At 42.6% G+C, this 13,670-nt stretch overlaps 1 protein-coding gene across 1 annotated transcript; it reads left to right on the plus strand.

Annotated features, from left to right (window-relative positions):
• Positions 1 to 616: 616 nt before the first annotated feature.
• Positions 617 to 4,241, plus strand: LOC139582683 (CLOCK-interacting pacemaker-like). The gene is made up of 3 exons (XM_071412896.1): positions 617 to 864; positions 1,443 to 1,612; positions 1,779 to 4,241. The coding sequence occupies exons 2-3, from the start codon at positions 1,501 to 1,503 to the stop codon at positions 2,783 to 2,785; spliced, it is 1,119 nt and encodes a 372-aa protein (XP_071268997.1). The 5' UTR covers positions 617 to 864; positions 1,443 to 1,500; the 3' UTR covers positions 2,786 to 4,241.
• Positions 4,242 to 13,670: the final 9,429 nt, after the last annotated feature.

Raw genomic sequence — 13,670 nt, forward strand, 5'->3', positions numbered from 1 at the left:
ATTAACTCATTTATTACCAAATGAGCAGTTACTGCCTTTTTGCTTGGTAGGGCAGTATAGGGATTTAATGGCGTTTGCATTATTTGTTATGATTATGTTATAATTATGTTATGATAATAACATAATGGCATGACCAGGGAAAACGTGTAGCCTATAAATAGTGTTCATCGAGTAAAATAACTGCAGGTGTGGCATGTGATTACAGAATAATTTGTACAGTTATGTGTTTACTTTGCAAGAGGAGCCTTGACAGCCAAAGGTTAGGTTTGGGACACAGTGGCTGAGAACTATTATGTAATGTAATACTGTATAAGACTAGGTCTCACGTCACGGATTCCCCATACGTTTGAAATGCTTGTACTGTACAACTCACATGGTTTACTGTTCGACACAATGTGATCAACGTGCCACACTCTTGGCATACGGTCACGTTTCTTAGTTTAGTGCCAACTCATCGACCAATGAGAGGCCGCAAAATCTAAGTAGTGGGCGGACTACATAGACAAAAGAATGTGACGTATCCACAACTCTCCACGCTTGGAACACGACGAGACGCCCACAGACTTCCAAATATGGATATGTGAGGTATAAAACATTGGTATTAGAAGACTATCTTGTGTCCACTCCTGCTTTTCACCGCGGGGAGAACATTGTTGGTCATTCTGAAAATTGTACGGTCTCGAGCAAGACGTTGTAACAGTGGGTTCTTGTGGCATTCCTCCCTGCATGTGCGCTAGCTGACAGGGGTGTACCATAAATCTAGTCCCGTGTACAGCACCGTTTATATTTCTACTTGCGGACACTACACTGTCACACCAGACAGAAAGACTGTGGTCGCGGAGACTGGGAACGTTCGATCACAAGGTAGGGTCGGTTGGGCAAGGGCACGAAGTACATTTGTACTGTTTCAATCATGTCTATGCATTGTTCTGTAATGTAATCGTTGCTAGCTAATACGTTTTAGAAAACTGTAGCTTGCTACGTTATTTTCAGACTTACTAGGTGGAATAGTATTCCGTAATAACCAAGTAACGTTAGTTAGCTAGCTAATTTCAATAGCTAGAAATTGGAGTAACGTTAACTAGCTAGCTAGCTGTTATGCTAAAACTGCAGCTAGCTACTGAAATATGATCCTAGCAGCAAGGACAATAACAATATATGAAATATGATCCTAGCAGCAAGGACACAGAAACAGCTAGATTCTAGCAGAATAAGAGCAGAAAGAGTATTCTACCCAGCCCAGGTCTGACGTTTTCAGTGTCCTATATGGGGGGGAACGAAATGCTATGATTGGCTGCAAGACTGGTTAATGTTTGCTAGCAAGTTGGCTACTACCGGCTAGATGTCCAAAAGTAGTGCACCACCTAGAACAGAACGAAGGAGTAGTAATAGGCATGTAGTAACCATATCATAATGCTGACATTTATTTTGGTGCATCCCAGGTTTCTTATCCATCTACTAACTACAGTGACAAGACCATTGAAAAGAAACAGAGACAAGATGAGTAGTACCAAAAGGAAAGCAGAGGGGCACACTAGGAACATGGGCAAACTACGAACCATGAAGTCTGGAAGCTCCAGAACAGACTCAGAGAGAGACTCTGGCTTCTCAGGTTTGTCCTTTCACTCTGATGTCTTCACTCCCACCCTTATCGTCTTCTTTCTACTACACTTCCATTTATTAATTCCCAACTGTCTTCCCCCACCATATCATTGAAGTTCTCTTTATTTTCTGGTCCCGAAAACACCGAATCAATCTTCTCCTCCTTCCCCCTACAGATGCCAGCACCATAGACCCGACAGATTCTGAGGGCTCATCGCACTCGGTGTCCAAGAGAGAAGTTCAGCGCCCTGGATCAGTGTTGGGAGCACAGTCCTCACAGCTAGCTGTGGTGGGGGGGTCCTACTCCAACATGCCCCCCATGATCATCCAGCAGCCTCAGGTGGTCTTCCTACAACCTGTGGTCTCCCACTGCACCACCTCCAACCCCAAGGAGGCCTCCTCTAAACACCGGCGCCCAAAAAAGTTTCTTCCCATCCTCAGGTCCTACCCCAAGATTGCCCCTCACCCTGGGGACAGCTCGAATTCCTCTGGGAGAGGAAGCTCTTGTTCTTCCTCCTCGGGGTCAGAGAGAGGTGGTTTGTCCTCCAGCCACCGGGAGCGCCATCACAACCACAGAGACAAACAGCAGAAGCAGCAGTCTGGTAGTTCTAGCTCTGGTTCTTCTGGTTCCAGCACCCTCAGTTTCCCTCCTCCAACTAGCTCTCTGTCCCCCTCTCCCCAGCGCAGGCTCGCCCTCTCCTTCACAGACTCCAGTGCCTGTAGCAGCCCTGCTAGACCCTCCCCCGCCGTCAGTAGATCAGAGTACACCCCCGCCCCGTCCTTGACCGTAACCCCTTCTCACACCCTCAACTTTGAGCACCCTGAGAAACTCAAGTCCCAGCCTCTCTCCCTCCCAAAACACGCCGCCACAACCGACAACGGCGATGGAGATGACCACGACATCAAGCGTAAGCGCTTCTGCAACACGTACAACATCCTGTCCAAGTCTGGCCTGCTGGACATCACCCTAAGAACCAAGGACCTGCTCCGTCAGAACCGCAGGACCCAGGGAGACCTGGACCGGCTCAAGGAGCACACCAACCTCTTCCTGCAGGCCCTGCAGACCGGAGACACCAGCATCTGGAGCAAGCTGCAAACCAGCCTCCAGGAAGAAGAGAAAGAGGCCGAAGAGAAAGGGAAGGGCAGTGGGCAGCAGAGCATCTTAAAGGCAGATACAGATTAGACCTGGACTAAGTAAAAGCAGGGTTTCATCTGTTAGATTGGGGAGAGACTGAGTTGAGGTGGGGGAGGCTTGGACTTGGGCTGACTGAGGAAGCTGGACCGGCAGTAATGTGCCCACAATGATCACGCAAACAGACAGTTACTCTGACCTTGTCTCCCTGCACTGCTGCCTGGTTCAGCTACCCTAAACAAGGCCAGGCAAACTCCCTCTACACACTAGCCTGCCTGCTTTACCCTAAACCAGGCCAGGCATACTCCTGGTAAACACTGTAGCCTGCCTGCCTTACCCCCCAAATCAGGCCAGGATGGATGGGAGGCTTCTGTATGATATGAAATCGCTCTGTTCCCTATATAGTGCACTACCTTGACTCTATATAGTGCACTACTTTGATCCTATGTATAGTGTATGGGGAATAGGGTGGTGGACGTTGCATTCTCTCTTTTCTGTTGTACCCAGCCTGGCTCGCCTTCTTCCTGTCAAACCGCCTTCCTGCTTCTTAGAAGAAGTCTTGTTGTGCTCTGAGTATCTCTGAGATAAGCCCTAAGGGACTTTTTTACTGGAAGCTGAAAGTGCCCACCACTTGACACTTATAGCCGTCATCGTGATGAGTAAAATAGGCCTATATTGAAGAAGGCTTGCATGGTATAGTTAGTAAGAGTGCTGAGTGGATACCTGAATTAAACCCAACAAAACCACACGTTTTTGATGAAAATATATGGTGTTAATTTAGGCTCAAACAAATATGTTTATTGATACGTTTTACAATACCCACTGGGCACACACTGGTTGAATCAACGTTGTTTAAATTACGTGGAACCAATGTGGAATAGACGTTGAATGACGTCTTTGCCCAGTGTGTAGCCACTTATACAGTAGGTTTCCACTGAAGCACGTCTAAGGAGAATGGAAAGCAAGCAGCACAGAATTATTTCTTTCCCTCGTGAATTCATGGACTAAAGACAGTGATTTACATAAAGACTCCTTTAGGACTCTAGTGAGGATACTGTTCATCAAAGCATTTTTTTTATACAACAAAGACTAATGAAAGTCCCTCAAATGGAAGATGGGCTGAAATCTTTTTGTCATAACATTTTTTGTAAGAGAATTGTCAAGACTTTATCCAAAAGCAGAATTTTATTTAAAACATTTTATTGTATTTGCACTCAAATAATTAGAAGGTAGTTCCAAAGGAATTTCTATGGAGCGTTGCTTCTTTTCTTCAAGGCAGAAATGAAGATTCATTTGAGAACATCGAACCTGCATAGCTTCTTTTTTTGCTAAAGGGATGTTTTTTACTGATAGTTTCAATCGTTGTCCTTTTAGTCGATGTTCATTTAAATATAACTAAAAGTGTGTTTACTGTGCTGAACCAAGCGCTTATAACATATACTTCTCTTCATAAAATGAATGCCTTGAAATAAAAAAAAATGGTGTGGGAAGTTACTCCCAAGTAAGACTAGGTTGGCACTACTTATCATAAGGTTAAGTTATTTTTTATCTGTTATTCTTTGTGTTTTGTAATAGATACACCAACATACAGTATCTCTCTCCAATGTTTGGTCATTCATGGCCTTATTTAGACAATTGATTATGTGGTGTCAAGGACAAAAACAAATTAGTTCTCTATACGAAGACAGACTCTCAGACATACCTTAGTGCCACATCTTGACATTTTGTCCTGCAAAGCATCTTTAATGGTTTGTGTGCCTCAGAGTTGTTACAAATACAACGAATGTGATATAATTTGCTCATTTGCTAGATGTCATCTTGTGTAAATACTAGTAATAGGCCTCAGGTCAGCCATTTTAAAATGTGAGCTTCCTGAATTTATCATCTTTAAGAACTGAATAAGATATGTATTTGCTTGTTACCACAGTTTGAATAGGTGAAAAGTGTAAATGTTTGCTATTGTTGATTGGATACATATTTTGAAACTTGACTCAAATTGGGAGTCTTGTATTTAAATGTTGGCAGCTTTTTTTGTATCATTTTACCCTGCCTCCTTATCGCAAAGACATCAATTAATTGTGATTGTATTTCTCAATGTTTCAGTAGCACATTGGTAATAGCTCGTGATTGATGACAAATGGTCCATAGCCCTAACAGATAATTATGTACCAATGTTTTTCTATTACTATTCTTCTTTAAATGATACAGTACCAGTCAAAAGTTTGGACACACCTACTCATTCAAGGGTTTTTCTTTATTTTACTATTTTCTACATTGTAGAATAATAGTGAAGACATTACAACTATGAAATAACATATTCAATCATGTAGTAACCAAAAAAGTGTTAAACAACAAAAAGATGTTATATTTGAGATTCGTTAAAGTAGCCACACTTTGCCTTGATAACAGCTTTGCACAGTCTTGGCATTCTCTCAACCAGCTTCATGAGGTAGTCACCTGGAATGCATTTCAATTAACCGGTGTGCCTTGTTAAAAGTTAATTTGTGGAATTTCTTTCCTTCTTAATGTGTTTGAGCCAATCAGTTCATTTTGTGACATGGTATGTGTGGTATACAGAAGATATTTGGTAAAAGACCAAGTACATATTATGGTAAGCAAAGAGAGTTCATTAGAGTTAGCAATCTCAGAAATTGCAGCCTAAATAAATGCTTCACAGAGTTCAAGTAACAGACACATCTCAACATCAACTGTTCAGAGGAGAGCGTGACTCAGGCCTTCATGGTCGAATTGCTGCAAAGAAACCACTACTAAAGGACACCAATAATAATAAGAGACTTGCTTGGGTCAAGAAACACGAGCAATGGACATTAGACCGGTGGAAATCTGTCCTTTGGTCGGGATGAGTCCAAATTTGAGATTTTGTTTCCTACCGCCGTGCCTTTGTGAGACCCAGAGTAGGTGAACAGATTATTTCTGCATGTGTGGTTCCCACCGTGAAGCATGGAGGAGGAGGTGTGGGGGTGCTTTGCTGGTGACACTTGATTTATTTAGAATTCAAGGCACACTCAACCAGCATGGCTACCACAGAATGTTGCAGCGATACGCCATCCCATCTGGTTTGAGCTTAGTGGGACTATTATTTGATTTTCAACAGGACAATGACCCAACACACCTCCAGGCTGTGTAATGGCTATTTGACCAAGAAGGAGAGTTATGGAGTGCTGCATCAGATGACCTGGGCTCCACAATCACCCAACCTCAACCCAATTGAGATGGTTTGGGATGAGTTGAACCGCAGTGAAGGAAAAGCAGTCAACAAGTGCTCAGCATATGTGGGAACTCCTTCAAGACTGTTGGAAAAGCATTCCTCATGAAGCTGGTTGAGAGAATGCCAAGAGTGCAAAGCTGTCATCAAGGCAAAGGGTGGCTACTTTGAAGAATCTAAAATATATTTTGATTTGTTTACACTTTTTTGGTTACTACATGATTCCATATGTGTTCTTTCATAGTTTTGTGAATGTAGAAAATAGAAAATAGAAAGAAAAACCCTTGAATGAGTAGGTGTGTCCAAACTTTTGACTGGCTCTGTACATTTTCTAAAAGGATGGACATTGAAAACACTCTTTTTGCAGCTAAGCAAATCAGAGCATCCTTTAGTTTGAACGATGATCAGTGAATGCATTATCTGTGTTTGTGTTGCTGAAGATAACATTTTTGTACTTTTTTAAAGATGCATTGCTTGCTTAATAAACTTTATTTCAAGGAACATGATCTCTGTCTGGTGATGAATCATGATAATATCTGAGTCAATATAGCTAATTGAGTAGAGAAAATGGATGAGATCCCAAGTGAACAGACAACTGACAGTAAAAGAAAAACATACTAATAATCCAGAGATGGGATGTGAATGTTCTTCCTCTCACTTCAAAGCAGGAGCGTAGGCAAGCATGTTGACAAGAGGTAAGAGTCCACATTTACATAAGAAAGCTATACTACTTTGTGGTAAGCGCAGCAATGCACACACAGCAGAATAAGGTATTGTGTGTAGATTTATGAGGGAAAAAATGTATTAAATACATTTTAGAATAAAGCTGTAATGTAACAAAATGTGGAAAAAGTCAAGGGGTCGGAATACTTCCCGAATGCACTGTAATGCATGATAATTAATGGCATTCTCACAAACAATCGCAACATTGTTTCAATAATATATAGAACTTTCCTCGCAGCTCTGGTATATAAAGCTTTTTTGAGGCCTTGCTCACAATTCATTCTGTGGCAGCACCATGACCAAACGATATACTGTATGTGAGGCTCTTGATCATGTCTTTGATCATGACACTGGTGAGGAGGAGAGAGGCCAGGAAACTGACAGTGAAGATGCATTAGAGGAGGAAGTGTCAGAAGTTGAAGACAACAGAATATGATCCAGACCAAGAGACAACCGATGTGAAACAATCCAGTGATGAGGAAGAGGGCTCTGCTGAGGTTGTTACATTCCGGTCAAATAATGGGAATTTGTTCTGGTCTTCATCCCCACCTGAGAGGAGAGGTCGGCTGTCGGCTGAAAACATCAGAATGACCCCAGGGCCAACGAAATACACCATATCCCGGGTTGGTGACATAAAATCCTGCTTCGAACTGTTCCTGACAGAGTCAATCGAAACTATAGTGATAAACATGACCAACTTAGAGGGGAGACTTGTTTACGAAGACAACTGGAAAGAGGTAGACCGGACAGACGTCCAAGCATACGTGGGTCTCTTGATTTTGGCTGGTGTGTACAGATCCAGAAACTAATCTACCACCAGTTTATGGGATGCAGAGTCTGGTCGGGCAATTTTTCATGCCACTGTAAGGGGTGCGTAACTGACTGCAGGGAAGTCAGGCGCAGGAGAGCAGACATGGGTAACAACCGGAGCGGTTTATTTAGGCAAAATGAACTGCACCCAGAAACAACAAAATACGGGTTGAAATAACCCGTCGCAAACCAGCTAGACATGCACAAACACTTTACAACAAACAATTCCACACACAGACATGGGGGGAACAGAGGGTATTATACACGTCACGTAATGAGGGAATGTAAACCAGGTGTGTGGGAAAACAAGACAAAACAAATGGAACATGACAGATGGATCGGTGATGGCTAGGAGACCGGTGACATCGACCGCCGAACGCCGCCCGAACAAGGAGAGGAACCGACTTCGGCGGAAGTCGTGACAGCCACTATGTCACTCCAGACATTTCACGTGTTGTCACGGGTGATTCGCTTCGACCACCGTGATACAAGACCAGGCCGCTGTCAACAAGACAAGCTGGCAGCGATCAGAGAGGTTTGGCACAAGTGGGTACAGCGCCTGCCACTCACCTATAACCCAAGACCAGACATCACAGTGGATGAGCGTCTGGTCACTTTTAGGGGACGCTGCCCAATAATCTGTCTGTAAACAATTGTTTACTATAGTTTGTTAACAAGAAATTTGTGGAGTGGTTGAAAAACGAGTTTTAATGACTCCAACCTAAGTGTATGTAAACTTCCGACTTCAACTGTACAAGAGTCAGAAGCCAGATCTACGGCCGCCAGAGACAGAAGAGACAAAAGGTGCAATCTGTCTGCACCAAGAAATGTCAAAACGAGCATTACCTGCCATAAATGCAGTGCATATATTTGCAAGGCACATGCAGCAACCGCCACGTATTGTCCAACATGTGCATGAGAACACACAAAATGTAACCACTAACCAATTGTTAGTAATACTGTTATTGTTACTGTTGTTCTTTAATGTGTTCAGACATTAATTTTGTAATATGGTAAAGTTTTCTTGTGTAGTTTTGAGCCTATGTCCTTTCTTTACTAATAAAATCCTACCGGTCAGTTTTGACCGGGAACACAACAGATGTTATTTTGTGCCACTATTTAAACATTTGAAATGGTTTCAAATCAAATGTCCTTGTTAAACTTTGACACAGAGTAGTCTTATGATAAATAGCACAATATGTTTAATCTGAGTATTTGTTATAGTCAAAATAATCCATACATTATGCTTTTTTTTACTCAAAATGAGTTGTATGAGCTCAGGTCAATGAGGCCTACAGGCCATAAATAGCAAATAGAAGTTCACAACGTGTAATGTTCACAAGAACTTAAGTTGATAAAAATATCTAACAACATTAGGTGATAGTATATGTATTATTATTATGGATTTATAATCAGCTATAATGGGGCGGTCATTTTGGACTGGGAACACAGAATGAATTAACATGAAACCAAAACAACAGAAGGGTTAATGTTATTTAGTAGGCCTGCTTTGTCTGTCCTTAATTATTACATTGCTGACGACGTCTGTCGTTATGTCTTGATCAAAGTCCATGCTTCTTGCTATTATTATTTCGTATTGCTCACGCATGTATACCGAGCGACAGTTCATTAGAAAATAAAATTACAAATGTAGATCGTTTATTTTGATTGTACAAATGTTGTGGCATAAGTGTCGGAAGAGAAGTTTTGCTACCCTCGAAAATGAAACAATATATGGGGCAAGCGAATTATCCTACCTTCATCTAAATCTGTGTCTGGAATAAATGCAGGCAGTATTACCCAGCCATGAATTAGGCTATTTATTAGCCTATTTCGTTGATAATTTAATAGGACTAAGTAAGTAAATCATGTGCATTTTCATCAGTTGGGGTCGTTTAACAATGTGTGTGAAGGAACATAACGATGTGCTCTGAGATGCACTCAGAGTGATAGAGCACCATAGGTTTTGGCTTTACCACCATTTAAGGCACGCCTCCAGGTTTTCCGATTACGAGTATCAAGTATGATAAAACGAATATGAGTACCACGAGATCGGCACACCCCTATTTTGTAGTATCTTCCCTCTCGAGTAATGGTTGCTATAGGTAAACTACCTGGTTACAACATCCGTGCCTGCTGTGCTGCAGTGTTTCCAGAAATGTGGTCATGTAGCATCAGGGTGTAGGAAGGAGCAGCCTAGATGTACCAGGTGTGGGGGGTTTCCATCTAGTGGAGACATGCCTGGAGGACTAGCCCAGTCAGTGTAGTAACTGTGGAGGAAATCATAAAGCCAGGTCGTCAGAGTGCCCGATAAAAGTGAAACAGGTGCAGGTAGCTAAACTCAGAATAGGACAGAGTGTTACTTATGCAGAGGCAGTGAGAAGGGTTGAGGGTGGAGTGGGAAGGAATGCTCCCTCTGTTGCCTTTACAAAAGGACCAACAGTGAATGTTCCCATTACAACATGGGGACCCATGAACTGTGCTTTGACAAATCCAGGTTTCTGGCCATCACAACGGTTGTAAATTGGGCTGCGCAAAAATGTACATTGCTTTAGAAGCAGCTGAACGAGACCCATCTGCGGAAGATCTACAGAAATGTTGGCAGAAGAAGTGCTGCCCTCCCAGGCCCAGGCCCTTGGAGGGATACATTTATCTGATCTCTGTAATTTATCAGATTTTTGATTAGTGGGATAGGGGTGGGTATTGTGGTCCGAAAATTGTTAAACCGTTTTAAAAACAATTATTATAAATGCAACAGTTGGACAATGGATGAAGGTACTCCAAACTTTTTGAATTAACATAAAGGGGAGGGGCATGGCTGCAACCACCAAACACTTACTCTGTCTACCCTACTTGCACTCACCTGTGCTGTCTAGACTGCCTCATTAATTACTGTTGTTGTCACGTTGTCTTGCATAATTCAACAAGTGTGTCAATAGCTGGATTAAAAATCAACAGGCTTGGCCGTAGATTACATCTGTCTAAACATACTTTTGCGAGATCAGACATAATATCACTATAATCCAAGTGTTCATTTTTGGACGTTGCTTTCATTTCAGCGCGTCTAATTTGTAAACATTTTAACTGTATTAAATTATTACTTTTTTCAGTTCCACAAAAAAATGAACACCCATCAAAATAAAGTTATCTTTCTTCCCTTTGTTGTGATGTAAGTGTCGAGATGGTGCGTTAAATCCCAGACGAAGCTTCAGCGTTCTTATAGATCAGGGATGGGAACCTTGATGGAGGTGGGGGCCACAAGAATCTGAACTCATCGTGAGTGGCCGCAGTTGCTCGCGGGTCTGCGTACCCACATCCATACCCGATATGATATCTGAGTGAGACTGACTAACAAAATCAATGGGGGCCACCAGCCTGTAATTCTACCATGATAACAAGTTTACAACAGCTGGCTGCTAAACTAATTCAAGCAGGCCGCCAGTTGCCTATCCCTGTTATAGATTCAACTATCCCACTGAGCTCATTTCAGCCATTACCGGGGTGTGTTTGACAGGTCATTACACATTTTTCTGCAGTCTTAACGTTAACGGGAAAACGTAGCAGACACTAGCAAGAGTATGAAAGAGTCCCATGAGTAAAATGAAAGCAATCAATCCATTGAGATTTTGCACCCCTCAAACACAGGAAATAGATGGCTGAAAAAGACTCAGGGCAGGACAGGAGTACAAATCACACATTTTCTTAGAGACATATTTTGTCTATCCAGGTGTCAGTGGAGATGCTCTATGTTCTCCAGAGTGGGAGATGACATCAGTCTGCCATGTACCAATGTGGTTTTTTATCTAGACCACTCCTCAACTACATGGATCTATAACATCTTACTTTTGATGAAGTTGGTCTGCGGAGGGTGAAAAAGGAAGAACATAACAACAGAGCAGAGAGACTGAGTTTAGGGTCTGACTGTTCTCTACATGTTAAAATATCAAATTTTCTTTCTCAGTCTTATCGTGCACACCAGAGACAGATCTAAAGCCTGATGGACCAGCGACATTAAGATGATCTCTGCCTGCCTATTATGGACTTATTATGGAAACTGTAACTCACTCATCATTAGTGGTGTTACTCTGAGCTGAACGGATGAGACAGGTACTGATCTGCAGGGAGACTCCAGACACCAGGTCACACAGATGTCTGGCTGTAATATCACTCTGACTGTGACAATGCACATCTACATTCTCAGGTAACATATATATCTCCCATTTCATCAATAACCACTGGGCACACACTGGTTGAATCAACGTTGATTCCACGTCATTTAAATTAAATTACATGGAACCAATGTGGAATAGATGTTGAATTGACGCCTGTGCCCAGTGAGTAAGTAAATCTGCCACCCTAACATAGACTGTAGAAATAGGAACTGGTTCTGTATGAAATGGAAATGGAAAAAACCCTGGGGAAAGAGAAGATGTTGGGTGTCAAGTACAAAAATGGAAAACCTTACTTTATTGGCTCAGAACGTGAAACTGATGAGAGTGACATGTTTGAAGGAGTTGAAGACAGAAATGATTCATTTTTTTTAAACTGGAGGAGCGGATTCAGAGCTGCACGGTGTGGAGGTTGATGTGTCTGTGTAACAGTATAGCTTCCGTCCCTCTCCTCACCCCTACCTGGGCTCAAACCAGGGACCCTCTGCACACATCAACAACTGACACCCACGATGCATCGTTACTCATCACTCCACAAAAGCAGTTGCACTTGCAGAGCAAGGGGAACAACTACTTCAAGGTCTCAGAGTGAATGACGTCACCAATTGAAACGGTATTAGCACACACCCCGCTAACTAGCTAGCCATTTCATATTGGTTACATCTGTAAAGAGAGGGAAGACAGGAAAGAATGACAAATATGATTCTGGTCCAGTGGGAGTGATATTTTTGGAGATAATGGATCCTTGCCTTCTGACTGATCCATATGTAGTGTCAGGTTGGGTGGAGAAGAGTTTGGGGACTGTTGAGTCAATGAAAGTAACTCAAAGTGGACTTGTGACGATTTTTTGCATTTCTTCCGTCTGGGAGCGGGCGCTCCGCACCACGCGCCTAGGGATAACAACTGGGACTTGCTATGCTCTCTTAACCAGACAAAGTCAAGTTAGGTGTGTCAGTTATCCCGTGAGACCTTTTGTACCAAACCCATTAAAGTGTTTTAGGTGCCAAGCTTATGGTCATGTTGCAGAAGTGTGTAGGAGGGAGATTCCTAGATGTGCAGGAGGGCATGAGACAAAGTAATGTGTAGTATTGGTGGAAAGAGTTGTGTGTGTTAACTGTAGGGGTACCCATTGTGCTGGAGGTCAGAAGTGTCTGGTGAGAGAAAGGAAGGTTGAGGTTGCCAGGATCAGAGTCTGCCTAAGCAGACTTAAAATGAGCACACTGCTTTTTCTAAACATGTTACTGAATTTCTGAAACAGTTTTTAAATGTTTAAAAAAATTATATTTCATACTCATTGTCAGTTACAAGTGTGTTTTTTCCTGTAGGCTCCACTTCCACTATTTATTTAATTTCTTATTAGCTAGTCAGCATCTCTTTTTAGTTCTTCCCATTGACATTGCAAATAAAAGGACTGTAGCCTAAACTTCATTCGAAATGACGCCACATGCCCTTTATCACCTTTACCTGCAACAAAATTCCTCGCCGGTCGCGGTGGCGCGTGCCTGTATTCCAAGTCTCTGGGAGGCTAAGGTTGGCGGATCGAGTGAGCTGAGCTCTGGGCTGTAGCGTGCTATGTCGAGCGGGTATCCACACTAAGTTCGGTACCGATATGGTGCTCCTGGGGGAGCCCGGGGCCAACAGGTCGATCAAGGAGGGGTGCACCGGCCCAGGTCTGAAACGAAGCAGGTCAAAAGCCCCCGTGCCATCCAGTAGTGGGATAGCGCCTGTGAGTAGCCGCTGCCGTAGCAAGACATCGAAACCTGATCTTTTATATTAATTTAGTTGTATTTGTTAGAAATAATGTATTTCTCGGTGGCTACTACTGTGATGCAAAAACTCGAGCATCACAAAGAGTAAAATAGAAAGCAGACGAACACAGTTAGCACGTACTTTTCTCTGGAAATTGAGAATTATACCGACCCCTACTGACGAAGGGAGAGTATAGTAGCTACAGTATTTATAACAGCTGATACACAAGAACCAGCAGATGTCAGTAATCAAAAGCTAT

This window comes from Salvelinus alpinus, chromosome 8, assembly GCF_045679555.1.
Source record: "Salvelinus alpinus chromosome 8, SLU_Salpinus.1, whole genome shotgun sequence".
Lineage (NCBI taxonomy): Eukaryota > Metazoa > Chordata > Actinopteri > Salmoniformes > Salmonidae > Salvelinus > Salvelinus alpinus.